General features: G+C 60.3%; 1 protein-coding gene across 5 annotated transcripts in view; it reads left to right on the top strand.

Annotated features, from left to right (window-relative positions):
• LOC141172154 (polyhomeotic-like protein 2) overlaps window positions 1-23,183 on the top strand; it is a 49,521-nt gene extending 26,338 nt beyond the window's left edge. For all 5 annotated transcript variants that reach the window (XM_073656029.1, XM_073656032.1, XM_073656033.1 and 2 more), the window contains 9 exons: window positions 2,623-2,855; window positions 3,185-3,308; window positions 10,601-10,803; window positions 10,900-10,926; window positions 11,715-11,832; window positions 12,220-12,334; window positions 18,662-18,803; window positions 19,215-19,503; window positions 22,347-23,183. In XM_073656029.1, the coding sequence (XP_073512130.1) occupies window positions 2,623-2,855; window positions 3,185-3,308; window positions 10,601-10,803; window positions 10,900-10,926; window positions 11,715-11,832; window positions 12,220-12,334; window positions 18,662-18,803; window positions 19,215-19,503; window positions 22,347-22,501 (1,406 nt within the window). In that variant the 3' untranslated portion in view covers window positions 22,502-23,183. The remainder of the gene's footprint in view (window positions 1-2,622; window positions 2,856-3,184; window positions 3,309-10,600; window positions 10,804-10,899; window positions 10,927-11,714; window positions 11,833-12,219; window positions 12,335-18,661; window positions 18,804-19,214; window positions 19,504-22,346) is intronic.
• The last annotated feature ends 801 nt before the right edge of the window (window positions 23,184-23,984 follow it).

The raw sequence follows: 23,984 nt of genomic DNA on the forward strand, positions 1-23,984 counted from the left end.
ACATAATACACGATGTCCCCCTGTTACTGACCCTGGACCCTGTATATAATACACGATGTCACCCCATTACTGACCCTGTATATAATACACGATGTCACCCCATTACTGACCCTGTATATAATACACGATGTCACCCCATTACTGACCCTGTATATAATACACGATGTCGCCCCATTACTGATCCTGTATATAATACACGATGTCACCCCATTACTGACCCTGTATATAATACACGATGTCGCCCCATTACTGACCCTGTACCCCGTACATAATACACAATGTCGCCCCATTACTGACCCTATATATAATACACAATGTCCCCCCGTTACTGACCCTGGACCCTGGCTATAATTCACAATGTCCCCCCGTTACTGACCCTGGACCCTGGCTATAATTCACAATGTCCCCCCGTTACTGACCCTGGACCTCGGCTATAATACACAATGTCCCCCCGTTACTGACCCTTTACCCTGTACATAAGACATGATGTCGCCCCGTTACTGATCCTGTACCCCGTACATAATACACGATGTCGCCCCGTTACTGACCCTGTACCCTGTTACATAATACACGATGTCCCCCTGTTACTGACCCTGGACCCTGGCTATAATGCACAATGTCCCCCCGTTACTGACCCTGTACCCTGTATATAATACACGATGTCACCCCATTACTGACCCTGTATATAATACACGATGTCACCCCATTACTGACCCTGTATATAATACACGATGTCACCCCATTACTGACCCTGTATATAATACACGATGTCGCCCCATTACTGATCCTGTATATAATACACGATGTCACCCCATTACTGACCCTGTATATAATACACGATGTCGCCCCATTACTGACCCTGTACCCCGTACATAATACACAATGTCCCCCCGTTACTGACCCTTTACCCTGTACATAAGACATGATGTCGCCCCGTTACTGATCCTGTACCCCGTACATAATACACGATGTCGCCCCGTTACTGACCCTGTACCCTGTTACATAATACACGATGTCCCCCTGTTACTGACCCTGGACCCTGGCTATAATGCACAATGTCCCCCCGTTACTGACCCTGTACCCTGTATATAATACACGATGTCACCCCATTACTGACCCTGTATATAATACACGATGTCACCCCATTACTGACCCTGTATATAATACACGATGTCACCCCATTACTGACCCTGTATATAATACACGATGTCGCCCCATTACTGATCCTGTATATAATACACGATGTCACCCCATTACTGACCCTGTATATAATACACGATGTCGCCCCATTACTGACCCTGTACCCCGTACATAATACACAATGTCGCCCCATTACTGACCCTATATATAATACACAATGTCCCCCCGTTACTGACCCTGGACCCTGGCTATAATTCACAATGTCCCCCCGTTACTGACCCTGGACCTCGGCTATAATACACAATGTCCCCCCGTTACTGACCCTTTACCCTGTACATAAGACATGATGTCGCCCCATTACTGACCCTTTACCCTGTATATAATACACGATGTCGCCCCGTTACTGATCCTGTACCCCGTACATAATACACAGTGTCGCCCCGTTACTGACCCTGGATATAATACACAGTGTCGCCCCGTTACTGACCCTGGATATAATACACAATGTCCCCCCGTTACTGACCCTGGATATAATACACAATGTCCCCCCGTTACTGACCCTGGATATAATACACAATGTCCCCCCGTTACTGACCCTGGATATAATACACAATGTCCCCCCGTTACTGACCCTGGATATAATACACAATGTCCCCCCGTTACTGACCCTGGACCCTGGCTATAATGCACAATGTCCCCCCGTTACTGACCCTGGATATAATACACAATGTCCCCCCGTTACTGACCCTGGATATAATACACAATGTCCCCCCGTTACTGACCCTGGATATAATACACAATGTCCCCCCGTTACTGACCCTGGATATAATACACAATGTCCCCCCGTTACTGACCCTGGACCCTGGCTATAATGCACAATGTCCCCCCGTTACTGACCCTGGATATAATACACAATGTCCCCCCGTTACTGACCCTGGATATAATACACAATGTCCCCCCGTTACTGACCCTGGACCCTGGCTATAATGCACAATGTCCCCCCGTTACTGACCCTGGATATAATACACAATGTCCCCCCGTTACTGACCCTGGATATAATACACAATGTCCCCCCGTTACTGACCCTGGATATAATACACAATGTCCCCCCGTTACTGACCCTGGATATAATACACAATGTCCCCCCGTTACTGACCCTGGATATAATACACAATGTCCCCCCGTTACTGACCCTGGATATAATACACAATGTCCCCCCGTTACTGATCCTGGATATAATACACAATGTCCCCCCGTTACTGACCCTGGATATAATACACAATGTCCCCCCGTTACTGACCCTTTACCCTGTATATAATACACGATGTTGCCCCATTACTGACCCTGTACCCCCCCTTCTACGTGCCCTCTATCTATAAAGATAGTGGTGGGCTGTGTAGGTTGTTGTGGGGCCTTGTGCTCTGCTGCTGCCCCCTTTTGTTGGAGCCTGTTGCTCACTGACTGTCTTCGCTTTCCTCGTAGGTTTCTTCCCTCTGCTTCAGATCCCACCTTGCCCGCTGCTGCCAGTCACCCAGGTCTCCCGGTGTCTCAGCTCCGCACCCGTCACATCGCAGGCAGAGCTGGATCCGGCGACCACTTGTGCTAAGACCAATGGGCACAGAGCAAGTCCCGGAGCGTGCTGGAGCCCCGCGGGCGCTGAGGGGTCTGTACAGCGGCAGCTTCTCCCCAGCATCTCGGCCGCTGCTCCTGGTGCGGTGAGTGGAGGGTCCGTACGGGGTCCCGCCGGTGCCCACTCATGAGACCTCAGCTTAACCCCTGTAACGCCTTCATTTCTGCCTCTCTCCGATGGTCTCTGCTCCCTGTCAGGGCAGACTAGTCTTCCTGTAACACTGCTGAAGGAATGTTACAGTGTATCGGTGCAGACAAAAAGCAGCATCAATGTGTCCTGTGCGGACTGTAGGCTGCTGTAACCTGCGCTGATACATTGTAACAAGCCCTCAGCTCTGGATGTTCCCATTCACTGACAGACTAGTGGCCTCCGGGGGGCGCCATGTCTCCTCATCTCCCCTCTTCTGTCTTGCAGAGCCCTCCGGCCGCAGAGACCCCCTATGATCGCTGCTCTTCCATCAGTCCTTCCCTGAAGGGGCTTTTTCCTGTCCCTGCCACGGTGTCCATCTCCAGAGCCGAGGACCAATGCCTGGCGCACGGTGAGTGCTGCTCTGAAGGCCGCTGCTACGTATGACTGTGACTGACCAGCTCCTGCTGTCGCCAGGGTGAGAAGGCGCCCCCTCCTGTCCGTGTGCGGGATGACGTGGGGCTGCAGTACCCCACACCACCACAGACAGGAGGGGGCGCTGAACATGTGCCCGGCCGCCCACTCTGCCGGCAGAAGAGCAGGAGGTGCAGCGACAGGCGCGGCATGTGGGGGGCGCACATTGTGCAGCGAGACCCCCACCACCTGCCCTAGAGCACGCTCATGAAATAGTAATCACGCCCCGGGGACACGGCCGTCCTCATACATAGAGAATGCTGCTCCCCTCCCCCCCACACACAGGACCCCCCCCAGCTCCTCCAAGATGGCTGACACCTGCCTGCCAGGCATCCTCCACTGCAGGAGACTGCGGTAGTCTGAAATCCCCATGCTTTACACTGCCGCACTGATCAGTGGCTCCGCTGCTCTGAAATCCCCATGCTTTACACTGCCGCACTGATCAGTGGCTCCGCTGCGCTGTGCTCTGATCTCTGTGACTGAGGATCTATAATACACGGAGCTGCTGACCCCACTGACCCCGAAGACCCCATCACATGAGCCCTGAGGTTGTGTGCTGGCTGTCGGGGCTGCAGGTGGAGCAGCATGTGGTGTCTCCTTGTATTGCCTCCTATGATCACCTTCTTCTGCTGCAACCAGAGGTGTGTGGGTGACCCGGCTCGGGTGGGGGGAGTCCCAGATTGGGGTGTAGGGGTCTCCGGGACATCCACTCCCCCAAAGCTTGTCACCCGCCGCCACAACCGGGACACCCACATCCACCAGGTTTGTTGGGTGGGTGTGGGTGACCCTGTTTGGGGGTGAGTGTCCCGGTTTGGGGGGCGCACTGACAGCTGCTGCTTGCACTGTTGCTCGGCAGGCGGACAGCTGGCTTTCTTGTTAGCAGCTGCTGTGGTCGCCCCCTCCTCCTCGTCCTCCTCCTCGTCCTCCTCATCCTCCTCGTCCTCCTCCTCCTCCTCCTCGTCCTCCTCCCTCTTGTTTTGCTTTCTGCCTCGCCCGCCTCTGGGATTGGAGGAGGAGGGACGTGCGGGCGAGGGGCCGACTCACAAAGGGCTGAGCCTCTCATTCATTGTCTGGGAAGTGTGGACAATGTGGAGTCCTAGGCCGGGACCAGCACTTTCCTGAGCGGCTGAAACTCCCTGCCTACCGGGGTCACAACAAAGAGCAGCGCCCCCCACCAGAGGCTGCGGCTCCCGGCCTCCAGCGCCCCCCACCAGAGGCTCCTGCACCCCCCACGAGAGGCTCCGGCCTCCAGCGCCCCCCACCAGAGGCTGCGGCTCCCGGCCTCCAGCGCCCCCCACCAGAGGCTGCGGCTCCCAGCCTCCAGCGCCCCCCACCAGAGGCTGCGGCTCCCAGCCTCCAGCGCCCCCCACCAGAGGCTGCGGCTCCCGGCCTCCAGCGCCCCCCACCAGAGGCTGCGGCTCCCGGCCTCCAGCGCCCCCCACCAGAGGCTGCGGCTCCCGGCCTCCAGCGCCCCCCACCAGAGGCTGCGGCTCCCGGCCTCCAGCGCCCCCCACCAGAGGCTGCGGCTCCCGGCCTCCAGCGCCCCCCACCAGAGGCTGCGGCTCCCGGCCTCCAGCGCCCCCCACCAGAGGCTGCGGCTCCCGGCCTCCAGCGCCCCCCACCAGAGGCTCCAGCACCCCCCACGAGAGGCTCCAGCACCCCCCACGAGAGGCTCCAGCACCCCCCACGAGAGGCTCCAGCACCCCCCACCAGAGGCTCCAGCACCCCCCACCAGAGGCTCCAGCACCCCCCACGAGAGGCTCCAGCACCCCCCACGAGAGGCTCCAGCACCCCCCACCAGAGGCTCCGGCTCCCGGCCTCCAGCGCCCCCCAGCAGAGGCTCCTGCACCCCCCACGAGAGGCTCCAGCGCCCCCCACGAGAGGCTCCGGCTCCCGGCCTCCAGCGCCCCCCAGCAGAGGCTTGCTTTCGGGGTCACTCTGATGGCAGGCGTGTGGGTGTCTGGGGGTGGTGGCTCTTGTGGAGTGGGGTCCTACGTGTGACCTTCCCATGCAAAGTCCATATCTGTGGAGAAGCCGCTGACCAGAGTCGCCTACAGGTCAGTGTCCGTGAATGTGTGGGGGACGGGGTGGTAAATCTCCGGGGTCCGCAGCAATCCAGAGTACGATGTCCCCAGATACCTCAAACGGTTTACCCCCCCCTACAGCTGATAACAGTGTGTGCCCCCCCCCCCACAGCTGACAACGATGTGTGTGTGCCCCCCCCCCACAGCTGATAACAGTGTGTGCGCCCCCCCACAGCTGACAACGATGTGTGTGCCCCCCACAGCTGACAACGATGTGTGTGCCCCCCCCACAGCTGATAACTGTGCCCCTCCAGTGTCGTCGTCCCCGCAGCTGATAATTTTGTCTGTCCTGGTGTCCATACCTAGCTGATAACTGTGCACCCCTCAGCCGATTACTGTGCCTGCCCCGGTGGCCGTCCGCGGGCCGATTACTGTGCCTGCTCCGGTGGCCGTCCGCCCCCGATTACTGTGCCTGCCTCGGTGGCCGTCCGCGGACCGATTACTGTGCCTGCCCCGGTGGCCGTCCGCGGGCCGATTACTGTGCCTGCCCCGGTGGCCGTCCGCGGGCCGATTACTGTGCCTGCTCCGGTGGCCGTCCGCCCCCGATTACTGTGCCTGCCCCGGTGGCCGTCCGCGGGCCGATTACTGTGCCTGCTCCGGTGGCCGTCCGCCCCCGATTACTGTGCCTGCCTCAGTGGCCGTCCGCGGACCGATTACTGTGCCTGCCCCGGTGGCCGTCCGCGGGCCGATTACTGTGCCTGCCCCGGTGGCCGTCCGCGGGCCGATTACTGTGCCTGCCCCGGTGGCCGTCCTCGGCCGATTACTGTGCCTGCCCCGGTGGCCGTCCGCGGCCGATTACTGTGCCTGTCCCGGTGGCCGTCTGTGGGCCGATTACTGTGCTTTCCCCCGGTGGCCGTCCACGGCCGATTACTGTGCCTGCCCCGGTGTCCCACGCCTCCCCCAGCCGATTACTGTGCCTGCCCCGGTGGCCGTCCGCGGGCTGATTACTGTGCCTGCCCCGGTGGCCGTCCGCGGGCCGATTACTGTGCCTGCCCCGGTGGCCGTCCGTGGGCCGATTACTGTGCCTGCCCCGGTGGCCGTCCGCGGCCGATTACTGTGCCTGCCCCGGTGGCCGTCCGCGGGCCGATTACTGTGCCTTCCCCGGTGGCCGTCCGCGGGCCGATTACTGTGCCTTCCTCGGTGGCCGTCCGCGGCCGATTACTGTGCCTTCCTCGGTGGCCGTCCGCGGGCCGATTACTGTGCCTTCCCCGGTGGCCGTCCGTGGGCCGATTACTGTGCCTTCCTCGGTGGCCGTCCGCGGGCCGATTACTGTGCTTGCCTCGGTGGCCGTCCGCGGGCCGTTTACTGTGCTTTCCCCGGTGGCCGTCCGCGCCCGATTACTGTGAATTCCCCGGTGGCCCTCCGCGGGTCGATTACTGTGCCTGCCCCGGTGGCCGTCCGCGGGCGATTACTGTGCCTGCCCCGGTGGCCGTCCGCGGCCGATTACTGTGCCTGCCCCGGTGGCCGTCCGCGGGCCGATTACTGTGCCTGCCCCGGTGGCCGTCCGCGGGCCGATTACTGTGCCTGCCCCGGTGGCCGTCCGCGGGCCGATTACTGTGCCTGCCCCGGTGGCCGTCCGCGGGCCGATTACTGTGCTTGCCTCGGTGGCCGTCCGCGGGCCGTTTACTGTGCTTTCCCCGGTGGCCGTCCGCGGGCCGATTACTGTGCCTGCCCCGGTGGCCGTCCGCGGGCCGATTACTGTGCTTGCCTCGGTGGCCGTCCGCGGGCCGATTACTGTGCCTGCCCCGGTGGCCGTCCGCGGGCCGATTACTGTGCCTGCCCCGGTGGCCGTCCGCGCCCGATTACTGTGAATTCCCCGGTGGCCCTCCGCGGGTCGATTACTGTGCCTGCCCCGGTGGCCGTCCGCGGGCCGATTACTGTGCCTGCCCCGGTGGCCGTCTGTGGGCCGATTACTGTGCTTTCCCCCGGTGGCCGTCCACGGCCGATTACTGTGCCTGCCCCGGTGTCCCACGCCTCCCCCAGCCGATTACTGTGCCTGCCCCGGTGGCCGTCCGCGGGCCAATTACTGTGCTTGCCTCGGTGGCCGTCCGCGGGCCGTTTACTGTGCTTTCCCCGGTGGCCGTCCGCGGGCCGATTACTGTGCCTGCCCCGGTGGCCGTCCGCGGGCCAATTACTGTGCCTGCCCCGGTGGCCGTCCGCGGGCCGATTACTGTGCCTGCCCCGGTGGCCGTCCGCGGGCCGATTACTGTGCTTGCCTCGGTGGCCGTCCGCGGGCCGTTTACTGTGCTTTCCCCGGTGGCCGTCCGCGCCCGATTACTGTGAATTCCCCGGTGGCCCTCCGCGGGTCGATTACTGTGCCTGCCCCGGTGGCCGTCCGCGGGCCGATTACTGTGCCTGCCCCGGTGGCCGTCCGCGGCCGATTACTGTGCCTGCCCCGGTGGCCGTCTGTGGGCCGATTACTGTGCTTTCCCCCGGTGGCCGTCCACGGCCGATTACTGTGCCTGCCCCGGTGTCCCACGCCTCCCCCAGCCGATTACTGTGCCTGCCCCGGTGGCCGTCCGCGGGCTGATTACTGTGCCTGCCCCGGTGGCCATCCGTGGGCCGATTACTGTGCCTGCCCCGGTGGCCGTCCGCGGCCGATTACTGTGCCTGCCCCGGTGGCCGTCCGCGGGCCGATTACTGTGCCTTCCCCGGTGGCCGTCCGCGGGCCGATTACTGTGCCTTCCTCGGTGGCCGTCCGCGGCCGATTACTGTGCCTTCCTCGGTGGCCGTCCGTGGGCCGATTACTGTGCCTTCCTCGGTGGCCGTCCGCGGGCCGATTACTGTGCTTGCCTCGGTGGCCGTCCGCGGGCCGTTTACTGTGCTTTCCCCGGTGGCCGTCCGCGCCCGATTACTGTGAATTCCCCGGTGGCCCTCCGCGGGTCGATTACTGTGCCTGCCCCGGTGGCCGTCCGCGGGCCGATTACTGTGCCTGCCCCGGTGGCCGTCCGCGGCCGATTACTGTGCCTGCCCCGGTGGCCGTCCGCGGGCCGATTACTGTGCCTGCCCCGGTGGCCGTCCGCGGGCCGATTACTGTGCCTGCCCCGGTGGCCGTCCGCGGGCCGATTACTGTGCTTGCCTCGGTGGCCGTCCGCGGGCCGTTTACTGTGCTTTCCCCGGTGGCCGTCCGCGGGCCGATTACTGTGCCTGCCCCGGTGGCCGTCCGCGGGCCGATTACTGTGCTTGCCTCGGTGGCCGTCCGCGGGCCGATTACTGTGCCTGCCCCGGTGGCCGTCCGCGGGCCGATTACTGTGCCTGCCCCGGTGGCCGTCCGCGGGCCGATTACTGTGCCTGCCCCGGTGGCCGTCCGCGGGCCGATTACTGTGCTTGCCTCGGTGGCCGTCCGCGGGCCGTTTACTGTGCTTTCCCCGGTGGCCGTCCGCGGGCCGATTACTGTGCCTGCCCCGGTGGCCGTCCGCGGGCCGATTACTGTGCCTGCCCCGGTGGCCGTCCGCGGGCCGATTACTGTGCCTGCCCCGGTGGCCGTCCGCGGGCCGATTACTGTGCTTGCCTCGGTGGCCGTCCGCGGGCCGTTTACTGTGCTTTCCCCGGTGGCCGTCCGCGCCCGATTACTGTGAATTCCCCGGTGGCCGTCCGCGGGCCGATTACTGTGCCTGCCCCGGTGGCCGTCCGCGGCCGATTACTGTGCCTGCCCCGGTGGCCGTCTGTGGGCCGATTACTGTGCTTTCCCCCGGTGGCCGTCCACGGCCGATTACTGTGCCTGCCCCGGTGTCCCACGCCTCCCCCAGCCGATTACTGTGCCTGCCCCGGTGGCCGTCCGCGGGCTGATTACTGTGCCTGCCCCGGTGGCCATCCGTGGGCCGATTACTGTGCCTGCCCCGGTGGCCGTCCGCGGCCGATTACTGTGCCTGCCCCGGTGGCCGTCCGCGGGCCGATTACTGTGCCTTCCCCGGTGGCCGTCCGCGGGCCGATTACTGTGCCTTCCTCGGTGGCCGTCCGCGGCCGATTACTGTGCCTTCCTCGGTGGCCGTCCGCGGGCCGATTACTGTGCCTTCCCCGGTGGCCGTCCGTGGGCCGATTACTGTGCCTTCCTCGGTGGCCGTCCGCGGGCCGATTACTGTGCTTGCCTCGGTGGCCGTCCGCGGGCCGTTTACTGTGCTTTCCCCGGTGGCCGTCCGCGCCCGATTACTGTGAATTCCCCGGTGGCCCTCCGCGGGTCGATTACTGTGCCTGCCCCGGTGGCCGTCCGCGGGCCGATTACTGTGCCTGCCCCGGTGGCCGTCCGCGGCCGATTACTGTGCCTGCCCCGGTGGCCGTCCGCGGGCCGATTACTGTGCCTGCCCCGGTGGCCGTCCGCGGGCCGATTACTGTGCCTGCCCCGGTGGCCGTCCGCGGGCCGATTACTGTGCTTGCCTCGGTGGCCGTCCGCGGGCCGATTACTGTGCTTGCCTCGGTGGCCGTCCGCGGGCCGTTTACTGTGCTTTCCCCGGTGGCCGTCCGCGGGCCGATTACTGTGCCTGCCCCGGTGGCCGTCCGCGGGCCGATTACTGTGCTTGCCTCGGTGGCCGTCCGCGGGCCGATTACTGTGCCTGCCCCGGTGGCCGTCCGCGGGCCGATTACTGTGCCTGCCCCGGTGGCCGTCCGCGGGCCGATTACTGTGCCTGCCCCGGTGGCCGTCCGCGGGCCGATTACTGTGCTTGCCTCGGTGGCCGTCCGCGGGCCGTTTACTGTGCTTTCCCCGGTGGCCGTCCGCGGGCCGATTACTGTGCCTGCCCCGGTGGCCGTCCGCGGGCCGATTACTGTGCCTGCCCCGGTGGCCGTCCGCGGGCCGATTACTGTGCTTGCCTCGGTGGCCGTCCGCGGGCCGTTTACTGTGCCTGCCCCGGTGGCCGTCCGCGGCTGATTCCTGTGCCTGCCGCGGTGCCCTCTGGCTGTGAGCTGGTCGGGTTTCCAGCCTTTTCCGGTACATAGTTTCCTGCTCAGTAAGACCCTGTTCACACTGTTACCAGAGTGCTGGTTCGGGACCTCTGTCACACACGGCAATGATCCGATCCTCTACCACAGATTGTGCCCCTGTCACTGCCGTGTCCAGAGCTATGAAGAGGGTGGAGGAGAAGCTGAGGTGTGAACGAGCCCCTAGGGGCGAGGTATCAGGGTCTCATGTGCCATCTCTCCTGCCCCCCAGACTCCGCTCTCCCGGCCTCCCCGGACCCTCACCCTCCGCTGGACATGACATCGGGAAATGGTTCATCTCCAATTCCAGCCGCCGCCACCGGCAACGCCCAGCAGAACGGTGAGAGCAAACCGCCGCCGGCCGTGGTCAAGCCGCAGATCCTCACCCACGTCATCGAAGGCTTCGTGATCCAGGAGGGAGGCCAGCCGTTCCCGGTACGTTGGGGGCTGAGTGGATGGGGGGAGTAGTAGTGCCGCGTCTCCTCCACCAGCTGTCGGCTCATTCATGTCTCTCGTCTTCTTACTTTGCAGTCGCACCGGAGCAGAGCTGTCCGCGAGGTGAGTCAGCGCCGCCGTCACCGCATGACGCCGCCGTGTGCAGGGGCAGCAGCCGGGCCCTGGAGGCGGAGGGGTCCCAAAGCCCATCTACACCAATGCTACACATGGCCAGTGCTAGATCATCTGGGGGGATGGGTGATTCCCCCTCTGTTCATATGCGGGGTGCTCTACACATCCTCACAACTGTGTGTTACTGAGCAGAGCTGAGGGTTTGGTGCAATGTGTCTGCACTGATCAGGGCAGGTTAAAGAGCTCAGCCGGCCATGTGTCATATTCACTGACAGGAAGCAGAGATATCCGCAGCAGATTGTCAGAAAGCTTCTGTGCATCAGGAAAGCGCATATCAAAGAGGTGCCGCAGCAGCCTGCTCCTAATCTGACCATCCCGGGGTCTCCTGGAGCAGCAGCCGCCCCTGCGTCCGACCATCCCGCGGGGTCTCCGGGGTTGGCTCCTGGAGCAGCAGCCGCCCCTGAGTCCGAGCATCCCGCGGGGTCTCCAGGAGCAGCAGCCGCCCCTGAGTCCGAGCATCCCGCGGGGTCTCCAGGAGCAGCAGCCGCCCCTGAGTCCAACCATCCCGCGGGGTCTCCAGGAGCAGCAGCCGCCCCTGAGTCCGAGCATCCCGCGGGGTCTCCAGGGTTGGCTCCTGTAGCAGCGTTTAGTGGCCGCCATGTGGGCATTCATGTGGCTGGCCCTGCTCTGAGCAGCGTCCCTGTCCCGGCTCCTGCTAGTCCTCGTCCACACAGCAGGATGGTCGCCTCCTCTCCTAACTGCAGCTGCTTTATTGACAGGTGGGCCGCTCTTCTCTGCTTGTGGGGTCACAGGAGAAGCAGGAGACAGAAAAACTGCCCCAGCAACAAGACCCCAACACGACCACTGACTCAGAGATGGAGGAAACCTTCACAGCAGGTGACTGGCTGCAGGGTCCCAAGAGCTGACAGTCTGGACGGCCGCCCTCCAGCGGCAGCGGTCCTGCCCGGTCCTGCCCCGGTCCTGCCCCGGTCCTGCCCCGTCCTGCCCCGTCCTGCCTCGTCCTGCCCCATCCTGCCCCGTCCTGCGCGGTCCTGCCCCGTCCTGCGCGGTCCTGCCCCGGTCCTGCCCCGGTCCTGCCCGGTCCTGCCTCGTCCTGCCTCGTCCTGCCCCGTCCTGCCCGGTCCTGCCCCGTCCTGCCCCGTCCTGCCTCGTCCTGCCCCGTCCTGCGCGGTCCTGCCCGGTCTTGCCCCCGTCCTGCCCCGTCCTGCCCCGGTCCTGCCCCGTCCTGCGCGGCTGCTCATTCCTTCTTATTTGTTTCCTCAGTGTCCAAAGATGAAGGAAATCCCCCCAAGCTGAAGTGTGAGCTCTGCGGGCGAGTGGACTTTGAGTACAAGTTTAAACGCTCCAAGCGCTTCTGCTCAATGGCCTGTGCAAAACGGTGATGACCCGAACAGAGGGAGCGTATACTGTATATGGGGGATGGAGGAGGAGGCGTATACTGTATATGGGGGGTGGAGGAGGAGGCGTATACTGTATATGGGGGATGGAGGAGGAGGCGTATACTGTATATGGGGGATGGAGGAGGAGGCGTATACTGTATATGGGGGATGGAGGAGGAGGCGTATACTGTATATGGGGGGTGGAGGAGGAGGCGTATACTGTATATGGGGGATGGAGGAGGAGGCGTATACTGTATATGGGGGGTGGAGGAGGAGGCGTATACTGTATATGGGGGATGGAGGAGGAGGCGTATACTGTATATGGGGGGTGGAGGAGGAGGCGTATACTGTATATGGGGGATGGAGGAGGAGGCGTATACTGTATAAGGGGGGTGGAGGAGGAGGCGTATACTGTATATGGGGGGTGGAGGAGGAGGCGTATACTGTATATGGGGGGTGGAGGAGGCGTATACTGTATATGGGGGATGGAGGAGGCGTATACTGTATAAGGGGGGTGGAGGAGGAGGCGTATACTGTATATGGGGGATGGAGGAGGAGGCGTATACTGTATAAGGGGGGTGGAGGAGGAGGCGTATACTGTATATGGAGGGTGGAGGAGGAGGCGTATACTGTATATGGGGGATGGAGGAGGAGGCGTATACTGTATATGGTGGATGGAGGGGGCGTCTACTGTATATGGGGGGTGGAGGAGGAGGCGTATACTGTATATGGGGGATGGAGGAGGCGTATACTGTATATGGGGGATGGAGGAGGCGTATACTGTATATGGTGGACGGAGGGGGCGTCTACTGTATATGGGGGACGGAGGGGGCGTCTACTGTATATGGGGGATGGAGGAGGCGTCTACTGTATATAGGGGATGGAGGAGGCGTCTACTGTATATGGGGGGTGGAGGAGGCGTCTACTGTATATGGGGGATGGAGGAGGCGTATACTGTATATGGGGGGTGGAGGAGGAGGCGTATACTGTATATGGGGGATGGAGGAGGAGGCGTGTACTGTATATAGGGGTATAGGAGGTGGAGGCGTGTACTGTATAAGGGGGTGGAGGAGGCGTATACTGTATATGGGGGGTGGAGGAGGAGGCGTATACTGTATATGGGGGATGGAGGAGGAGGCGTGTACTGTATATAGGGGTATAGGAGGAGGAGGCGTATACTGTATATGGGGGATGGAGGAGGCGTATACTGTATATGGTGGATGGAGGGGGCGTCTACTGTATATGGGGGATGGAGGAGGCGTCTACTGTATATGGGGGGTGGAGGAGGCGTCTACTGTATATGGGGGGTGGAGGAGGAGGCGTATACTCTATATGGGGGGTGGAGGAGGCGTATACTGTATATGGGGGATAGAGGGGGCGTATACTGTATATGGGGGATGGAGGGGGCGTATACTGTATAAGGGGGATGGAGGAGGAGGCGTATACTGTATATGGGGGATGGAGGAGGAGGCGTGTACTGTATATGGGGTATAGGAGGAGGAGGCGTATACTGTATATGGTGGATGGAGGGGGCGTCTACTGTATATGGGGGATGGAGGAGGCGTCTACTGTATATGGGGGGTGGAGGAGGAGGCGTATACTGTATATGGGGGGTGGAGGAGGCGTATACTGTATATGGGGGATAGAGGGGGCGTATACTGTATATGGGGGATAGAGGGGGCGTATACTGTATAAGGGGGATGGAGGAGGAGGCGTATACTGTATATGGGGGGTGGAGGAGGAGGCGTATACTGTATATGGGGGGTGGAGGAGGAGGCGTATACTGTATATGGGGGATAGAGGGGGCGTATACTGTATAAGGGGGATGGAGGAGGAGGCGTATACTGTATAAGGGGGATGGAGGAGGCGGCGTATACTGTATATGGGGGGTGGAGGAGGCGTATACTGTATAAGGGGGATGGAGGAGGCGTATACTGTATAAGGGGTATAGGAGGAGGAGGCGTATACTGTATATGGGGATGGAAGAGGCGTATACTGTATATGGGGGATGGAAGAGGCGTATACTGTATATGGGGGATGGAAGAGGCGTATACTGTATAAGGGGGATGGAGGAGGCGTATACTGTATAAGGGGTATAGGAAGAGGAGGCGTATACTGTATATGGGGGATGGAGGAGGCGTATACTGTATATGGGGTATAGGAGGAGGAGGCGTATACTGTATAAGGGGGTGTAGGAGGCGTATACTGTATATGGGAGATGGAGGAGGAGGCGTATACTGTATATGGGGGGTGGAGGAGGAGGCGTATACTGTATATGGGGGGTGGAGGAGGAGGCGTATACTGTATATGGCGGGTGGAGGAGGAGGCGTATACTGTATATGGGGGGTGGAGGAGGAGGCGTACACTGTATATGGGGGGTGGAGGAGGAGGCGTACACTGTATATGGGGGGTGGAGGAGGAGGCGTACACTGTATATGGCGGGTGGAGGAGGAGGCGTATACTGTATATGGGGGGTGGAGGAGGAGGCGTACACTGTATATGGGGGGTGGAGGAGGCGTATACTGTGTAAGGGGTATAGGAGGAGGAGGCGTATACTGTATATGGGGGGTGGAGGAGGCATATACTGTGTAAGGGGTATAGGAGGAGGCGTATACTGTATAAGGGGTATAGGAGGAGGCGTATACTGTGTAAGGGGTATAGGAGGAGGCGTATACTGTATAAGGGGTATAGGAGGAGGCGTATACTGTATATGGGGGATGGAGGAGGCGTATACTGTATATGGAGGATGGAGGAGGAGGCGTCTACTGTATATGGGGAATGGAGGAGGCGTCTACTGTATATGGGGGATGGAGGAGGCGTCTACTGTATATGGGGGGTGGAGGAGGAGGCGTATACTGTATAAGGGGTATAGGAGGAGGAGGCGTATACTGTATATGGGGGTGGAGGAGGCGTATAGGAGGAGGAGGCGTATACTGTATATGGGGGATGGAGGAGGCGTATACTGTGTAAGGGGTATAGGAGGAGGAGTATACTGTATATGGGGGATGGAGGAGGCGTATACTGTATATGGAGGATGGAGGAGGAGGCGTATACTGTATATGGGGAATGGAGGAAGCGTCTACTGTATATGGTGGATGGAGGGGGCGTCTACTGTATATGGGGGGTGGAGGAGGAGGCGTATACTGTATATGGGGGGTGGAGGAGGCGTATACTGTATATGGGGGATAGAGGGGGCGTCTACTGTATAAGGGGGATGGAGGAGGCGTATACTGTATAAGGGGTATAGAAGGAGGAGGCGTATACTATGTATGGGGTATGGAGGAGGCGTATACTGTATATGGGGGATGGAGGAGGCGTATACTGTATATGGGGGATGGAGGGGCGTATACTGTATATGGGGGATGGAGGGGGCGTATACTGTATATGGGGTATAGGAGGAGGCGTATACTGTATAAGGGGGATGGAGGAGGCGGCAGCGTATACTGTATATGGGGGGTGGAGGAGGAGGCGTATACTGTATAAGGGGTATAGGAGGAGGAGGCGTATACTGTATATGGGGGTGGAGGAGGCGTATAGGAGGAGGAGGAGTATACTGTATATGGGGGATGGAGGAGGCGTATACTGTATATGGAGGATGGAGGAGGAGGCGTATACTGTATATGGGGAATGGAGGAAGCGTCTACTGTATATGGTGGATGGAGGGGGCGTCTACTGTATATGGGGGATGGAGGAGGCGTCTACTGTATATGGGGGGTGGAGGAGGAGGCGTATACTGTATATGGGGGGTGGAGGAGGCGTATACTGTATATGGGGGATAGAGGGGGCGTCTACTGTATAAGGGGGATGGAGGAGGCGTATACTGTATAAGGGGTATAGAAGGAGGAGGCGTATACTATGTATGGGGTATGGAGGAGGCGTATACTGTATATGGGGGATGGAGGAGGCGTATACTGTATATGGGGGATGGAGGGGCGTATACTGTATATGGGGGATGGAGGGGGCGTATACTGTATATGGGGTATAGGAGGAGGCGTATACTGTATAAGGGGGATGGAGGAGGCGGCAGCGTATACTGTATATGGGGGATGGAGGAGGCGTATACTGTTTATGGGGGATGGAGGAGGCGTATACTGTATATGGGGGATGGAGGAGGCTTATACTGTATATGGGGGATGGAGGAGGCGGCAGCGTATTCTGTATATGGGGGATGGAGGAGGCGTATACTGTATATGGGGGATGGAGGAGGCGTATACTGTTTATGGGGGATGGAGGAGGCGTATACTGTATATGGGGGATGGAGGAGGCGGCAGCGTATTCTGTATATGGGGGATGGAGGAGGAGGCGTATACGGGGTATGTGTATACGGGGTATAGGGGGAGGTGTATACGGGGTATAGGGGGGGGAGGTGTATACGGGGTATAGGGGGGGGAGGTGTATACGGGGTATAGGGGGGGGAGGTGTATACGGGGTATAGGGGGGGGAGGTGTATACGGGGTATAGGGGGGGGAGGTGTATACGGGGTATAGGGGGGGAGGTGTATACGGGGTATAGGGGGAGGTGTATACGGGGTATAGGGGGAGGTGTAGAGGTGGAGGTGTATACGGGGTATAGGGGGGGGGAGGCGTATAGGGGGAGGAGGTGTATACGGGGTATAGGGGGAGGAGGTGTATACGGGGTATAGGGGGGGAGGTGTATACGGGGTATAGGGGGGAGGTGTATAGGGGGAGGTGTAGAGGGGGAGGTGGAGGTGTATACGGGGTGGAGGTGTATACGGGGTATAGGGGGGGGAGGCGTATAGGGGGAGGAGGTGTATACGGGGTATAGGGGGAGGTGGTGTATACGGGGTATAGGGGGAGGAGGCGTATACGGGGTATAGGGGGAGGTGTATACGGGGTATAGGGGGAGGTGGAGGCGTATACGGGGTGGAGGTGTATACGGGGTGGAGGTGTATACGGGGTATAGGGGGAGGAGGCGTATAGGGGGAGGTGTATACGGGGTATAGGGGGAGGTGTATACGGGGTATAGGGGGAGGTGGAGGCGTATACGGGGTGGAGGTATATACGGGGTATAGGGGGAGGAGGCGTATAGGGGGAGGTGTATACGGGGTATAGGGGGAGGTGTATACGGGGTATAGGGGGAGGTGTATACGGGGTATAGGGGGAGGTGTATACGGGGTATAGGGGGAGGAGGCGTATAGGGGGAGGTGTATACGGGGTATAGGGGGAGGAGGTGTATACGGGGTATAGGGGGAGGTGGCGTATACGGGGTATAGGGGGAGGAGGCGTATACGGGGTATAGGAGGTGGAGGCGTATATGGGGTGGAGGTGTATACGGGGTATAGGGGGAGGTGGAGGCGTATACGGGGTGGAGGTGTATACGGGGTATAGGGGGAGGTGTATACGGGGTATAGGGGGAGGTGTATACGGGGTATAGGGGGAGGTGGAGGCGTATACGGGGTATAGGGGGAGGTGTATACGGGGTATAGGGGGAGGTGTATACGGGGTATAGGGGGAGGTGGAGGCGTATACGGGGTGGAGGTGTATACGGGGTATAGGGGGACCCCTGTGAGTAGATGTGATGTCTTGGTCTTTTCGGGTGTGCGCTGCGTCCTCGGGGTGGAGGTGATGGCGGCTTCTTCCCGGCCGTTCTGTGATAAACGGGTGTCAGCATTTTGTTTTTTTTGAAGGAAAGGTATAAAGGGCTGGAATAGCTGTGATCATAAGACGGTGAAGCCTCGGCGGCCGCGGTGGGTCGTCTCGGCGGCCGCGGTGGGTCTTCTCGGCGGCCGCGGTGGGTCGTCTCGGCGGCCGCGGTGGGTCTTCTCGGCGGCCGCGGTGGGTCTTCTCGGCGGCCGCGGTGGGTCGTCTCGGCGGCCGCGGTGGGTCGTCGCGGTGGGTCGTCGCGGCGGCCGCGGTGGGTCGTCGCGGTGGGTCGTCTCGGCGGCCGCGGTGGGTCGTCTCAGTGTCCATTGCAATTATCAGAGATATAAAATTCTTATGAAAACATTTACAGCACATCCTGCATTATACTACTGCCCCCCAATGTGCTATAGATTGTGCTGCCCCCCAATGTGCTATAGATTGTGCTGCCCCCCAATGTGCTATAGATTGTGCTGCCCCCCAATGTGCTATAGATTGTGCTGCCCCCCAATGTGCTATAGATTGTGCTGCCCCCCAATGTGCTATAGATTGTGCTGCCCCCCAATGTGCTATAGATTGTGCTGCTGCCCCCACTGCACCGCACTAAGAGGAGGTGTATACTGTATATGGAGTATACTGTATATGGAGTATACTGTATATGGAGTATACTGTATATGGAGTAGAGCATGGAGACTCTTGGGATAACTCTTCCCCTCTATGCTCCAGGTATAATGTCGGCTGTACGAAGCGCGTCGGCCTTTTTCACCCGGACCGCTCCAAGTTACAGAAACCTGCGTCAGCGAAGCCCCAGCGCCGGAGGTCACGGAAGAGGAACCTGCAGAGTCCCAGCGCGGAGAGGATGCTGCCGGTATGGAGCGCAGCGTCCAGGAGCGCAGGCCGGAGCCGCAGGGGGCTAGCGAGAAGCCGATAGATTCTAGGTGCCGCCGCCGCTGCTCCTACGGGGTCGCCCTGTTCGGCAGTCGGTTTGAGCTCTGCCCTTGAGGGGGCTTCTGTAGGGGCGGCTGGTTTTTGCAGGGTTTGCTGTGGCTGCAGTTGTTTTGGGGGCAAAGTTAGGGACTTTTTTTTGGCAGTAGCAAAGGGAGTTTTTTAGGGTTGGCTGCACTAAGGTCGAGGGATGGGGGTATTGGTTTTACTGCTTGGCGCCAGTAGGCTCAGGGGTCTTTAGCGTTGGTGGGGGCTGCGTCCAGTTTTATGGGTTTTTCCGGGGTTGGGCACCGGCTGATCTCGACTAGCCTTCTGCATTCCCTTCTCCCCGCAGATGTCGGAGCCCATCACTCCCATCAGTGTGAAACCTCTGACTACAACTTCCAACCTCAATCACAACAACAGCCAAGAAGACTCCAGCCGCTGCTCCGACCACTCCAGCTATGAGGAGCCCTTATCCCCCATGTCTGCCATCTCCTCCCTGTCCCGCCGCCACCGCCGTCGTCACAGTGAGCGTGCTCTGGAGCTGACGGGTCTACAGGGCGTCCTTCACAACTTCTTACCGCGTGATCCCACCAAGTGGAACGTGGAAGATGTCTACGAGTTCATCCGGTCCTTGCCAGGTGTGTGCTTCCTGCCCAGGTCTGACCTAGCGGGGGGTTTCCACTGCTTCATCCGGTCCTTGCCAGGTGTGTGTTTCCTGCCCAGGTCTGACCTAGCGGGGGGTTTCCACTGCTTCATCCGGTCCTTGCCAGGTGTGTGATTCCTGCCCAGATCTGACCTAGCGGGGGGTTTCCACTGCTTCATCCGGTCCTTGCCAGGTGTGTGCTTCCTGCCCAGGTCTGACCTAGCGGGGGGTTTCCACTGCTTCATCCAGTCCTTGCCAGGTGTGTGCTTCCTGCCCAGGTCTGACCTAGCGGGGGGTTTCCACTGCTTCATCCAGTCCTTGCCAGGTGTGTGATTCCTGCCCAGGTCTGACCTAGCGGGGGGTTTCCACTGCTTCATCCGGTCCTTGCCAGGTGTGTGCTTCCTGCCCAGGTCTGACCTAGCGGGGGGTTTCCACTGCTTCATCCGGTCCTTGCCAGGTGTGTGTTTCCTGCCCAGGTCTGACCTAGCGGGGGGTTTCCACTGCTTCATCCGGTCCTTGCCAGGTGTGTGATTCCTGCCCAGGTCTGACCTAGCGGGGGGTTTCCACTGCTTCATCCGGTACTTGCCAGGTGTGTGCTTCCTGCCCAGGTCTGACCTAGCGGGGGGTTTCCACTGCTTCATCCGGTCCTTGCCAGGTGTGTGATTCCTGCCCAGGTCTGACCTAGCGGGGGGTTTCCACTGCTTCATCCGGACCTTGCCAGGTGTGCGCTTCCTGCCCAGGTCTGACCGAGCGGGGGGTTTCCACTGCTTCATCCGGTCCTTGCCAGGTGTGTGTTTCCTGCCCAGGTCTGACCTAGCGGGGGGTTTCCACTGCTTCATCCGGTCCTTGCCAGGTGTGTGATTCCTGCCCAGGTCTGACCTAGCGGGGGGTTTCCACTGCTTCATCCGGTCCTTGCCAGGTGTGCGCTTCCTGCCCAGGTCTGACCTAGCGGGGGATTTCCACTGCTTCATCCGGTCCTTGCCAGGTGTGTGATTCCTGCCCAGGTCTGACCTAGCGGGGGATTTCCACTGCTTCATCCGGTCCTTGCCAGGTGTGCGCTTCCTGCCCAGGTCTGACCTAGCGGGGGGTTTCCACTGCTTCATCCGGTCCTTGCCAGGTGTGCGCTTCCTGCCCAGGTCTGACCTAGTGGGGAGTTTCCACTGCTTCATCCGGTCCTTGCCAGGTGTGTGCTTCCTGCCCAGGTCTGACCTAGCGGGGGGTTTCCACTGCTTCATCCGGTCCTTGCCAGGTGTGTGTTTCCTGCCCAGGTCTGACCTAGCGGGGGGTTTCCACTGCTTCATCCGGTCCTTGCCAGGTGTGTGTTTCCTGCCCAGGTCTGACCTAGCGGGGGGTTTCCACTGCTTCATCCGGTCCTTGCCAGGTGTGCGCTTCCTGCCCAGGTCTGACCTAGCGGGGGGTTTCCACTGCTTCATCCGGTCCTTGCCAGGTGTGCGCTTCCTGCCCAGGTCTGACCTAGCGGGGGGTTTCCACTGCTTCATCCGGTCCTTGCCAGGTGTGCGCTTCCTGCCCAGGTCTGACCTAGCGGGGGGTTTCCACTGCTTCATCCGGTCCTTGCCAGGTGTGTGATTCCTGCCCAGGTCTGACCTAGCGGGGGGTTTCCACTGCTTCATCCGGTCCTTGCCAGGTGTGTGATTCCTGCCCAGGTCTGACCTAGCGGGGGGTTTCCACTGCTTCATCCGGTCCTTGCCAGGTGTGTGATTCCTGCCCAGGTCTGACCTAGCGGGGGGTTTCCACTGCTTCATCCGGTCCTTGCCAGGTGTGTGATTCCTGCCCAGATCTGACCTAGCGGGGGGTTTCCACTGCTTCATCTGGTCCTTGCCAGGTGTGTGTTTCCTGCCCAGGTCTGACCTAGCGGAGGGTTTCCACTGCTTCATCCGGACCTTGCCAGGTGTGCGCTTCCTGCCCAGGTCTGACCGAGCGGGGGGTTTCCACTGCTTCATCCGGTCCTTGCCAGGTGTGTGATTCCTGCCCAGGTCTGACCTAGCGGGGGGTTTCCACTGCTTCATCCGGTCCTTGCCAGGTGTGTGATTCCTGCCCAGATCTGACCTAGCGGGGGGTTTCCACTGCTTCATCTGGTCCTTGCCAGGTGTGTGTTTCCTGCCCAGGTCTGACCTAGCGGGGGGTTTCCACTGCTTCATCCGGTCCTTGCCAGGTGTGTGCTTCCTGCCCAGGTCTGACCTAGCGGGGGGTTTCCACTGCTTCATCCGGTCCTTGCCAGGTGTGTGATTCCTGCCCAGGTCTGACCTAGCGGGGGGTTTCCACTGCTTCATCCGGTCCTTGCCAGGTGTGTGATTCCTGCCCAGATCTGACCTAGCGGGGGGTTTCCACTGCTTCATCTGGTCCTTGCCAGGTGTGTGTTTCCTGCCCAGGTCTGACCTAGCGGAGGGTTTCCACTGCTTCATCCGGACCTTGCCAGGTGTGCGCTTCCTGCCCAGGTCTGACCGAGCGGGGGGTTTCCACTGCTTCATCCGGTCCTTGCCAGGTGTGTGATTCCTGCCCAGGTCTGACCTAGCGGGGGGTTTCCACTGCTTCATCCGGTCCTTGCCAGGTGTGTGATTCCTGCCCAGATCTGACCTAGCGGGGGGTTTCCACTGCTTCATCCGGTCCTTGCCAGGTGTGTGCTTCCTGCCCAGATCTGACCTAGCGGGGGGTTTCCACTGCTTCATCCGGTCCTTGCCAGGTGTGTGCTTCCTGCCCAGGTCTGACCTAGCGGGGGGTTTCCACTGCTTCGGCTGCCTCCATATTGTGGCACCTGTCGGTGATCGCGGCCGCTCCTCTGTCAGAACCCCCCATCTTCATGTCGTCTTCTCTGTGCAGGGTGTCAGGAGATCTCGGAGGAGTTTCGTGTGCAGGAGATTGACGGCCAGGCCCTGCTGCTCCTCAAGGAGGACCACCTGATGAGCACCATGAACATTAAGCTGGGGCCGGCGCTGAAGCTGTACGCTCGGATCAGCATGCTGAAGGACCCCTAACCAGCCGGGCAGCTCGCCGAACCCTCGTGGGGTATGGATTGCAGGACGGGGGCAGCAACATCTGCAGGGCTATTAGCCCTCTGGGGAACAGCGTTATTTATAGGAGTTTTCCTCGTTTTCTATATTTTTATGAGCAGATTCTCTATTTTATACGGTTTCTCCTGTTTTTAGCAGGAAATGAATTTGTAGATTTGTATCCGCCGCCATTTCATCGTTGGAAGCCTTTTCTGCATGTCCGTTATGAGGGTGGTCGTGGGCGATGGCGGTGACCCTTCCTCTAGCGTCAGGGAAGCATTGCTGGTGGGCTGGGGGTAGTGGGCGATGGCGGTGACCCGTCCTCCTCTTTTGGCTCCATCACCTTAGCTCCTCAATCTCCTGGTGTGGCCCTCACTGACTCGGGCCCCTGTGCATTCAGCCCTGGGCTGAGCCTGATCTGACTGGAGGGGTCCGTCCTCTACCGTCAGGACAATGGCTGTGTCCATATTGCATGAACAGATGGGATTGTCCTCATCCCCAGGGGTTGTCCTTTTGCTTCCGCCATTATTTTCCCTGTGCACATCGTCCACGGGAGAGGCCCAGACTACTACTGGCACCGTGTCAGGGATTGGCGGCAGCGCTCTTGGTGCTCGCGTATAAAGGCCGTGTTATCTTTATTTTATAAATAAAGTTGCAGTTGTATTAATCCTGTGTCGGCCAGTTGCATCATTTCACAATCCCGTCTACGGTTCTCACCGACCGGCGATAAATGTGTGATTGAAGTCGCATTGGCCCCATGGGACCTTCCTGGGGGTCCGCTCCTGCAGGTGAGATGTCCAGGCGAAACTTCTGCTCCGGATCCTTCACGGCGGAGGCTGGAGACTTCAATACAAAGCAACAACCTCCCAGAGCCTCCCTCATCCGGGGCCGGGGCCACAACACTGACCCGGATCCAGGGTTCCAATACAGAAAGGTCCCACGAAGAAGCTGAACCCCCGCACCTGTCTGATGGGCACAGATTGCTTGGTCTTCCTACTTTCCTCCCCTTACACCGAGGCTTAAGTTCTCTGTGCTGCTGTGCACGTGCTCTTCTGCCAGGCTTTTGTCCTATGTGTGCACTGCACATGCGTCCTCCTAGGCGTTGCGCAGAAGGAGTGAGGCCAGCGGGGCCCTACGCGCGTCCTCCTAGACGTTGCGCAGAAGGAATGAGGTCAGCCTAGCCCCACGCGCGTCCTCCTAGGCGTTGTGCAGAAGGAATGAGGTCAACCTAGCCCCACGCGAGTCCTCCTAGGCGTTGCGCAGAAGGAATGAGGCCAGCGGAGCTCCACGCGCATCCTCCTAGGCGCTGCGCAGAAGGAATGAGGCCAGCGGAGCCCCACATGCACCCTCCTAAGCGCTGTGCAGAAGGAATGAGACCAGAGGAGCCCCACGCGCGGGAATGAGACCAGAGGAGCCCCACGCGCGGGAATGAGACCAGAGGAGCCCCACGCGCGTCCTCCTAGGCGCT

The sequence above is a fragment of the Phyllobates terribilis genome, unplaced genomic scaffold (assembly GCF_046119375.1).
Source record: "Phyllobates terribilis strain yellow unplaced genomic scaffold, ASM4611937v1 Scaffold_12__6_contigs__length_324123572, whole genome shotgun sequence".
NCBI classification, from domain to species: Eukaryota; Metazoa; Chordata; class Amphibia; order Anura; family Dendrobatidae; genus Phyllobates; species Phyllobates terribilis.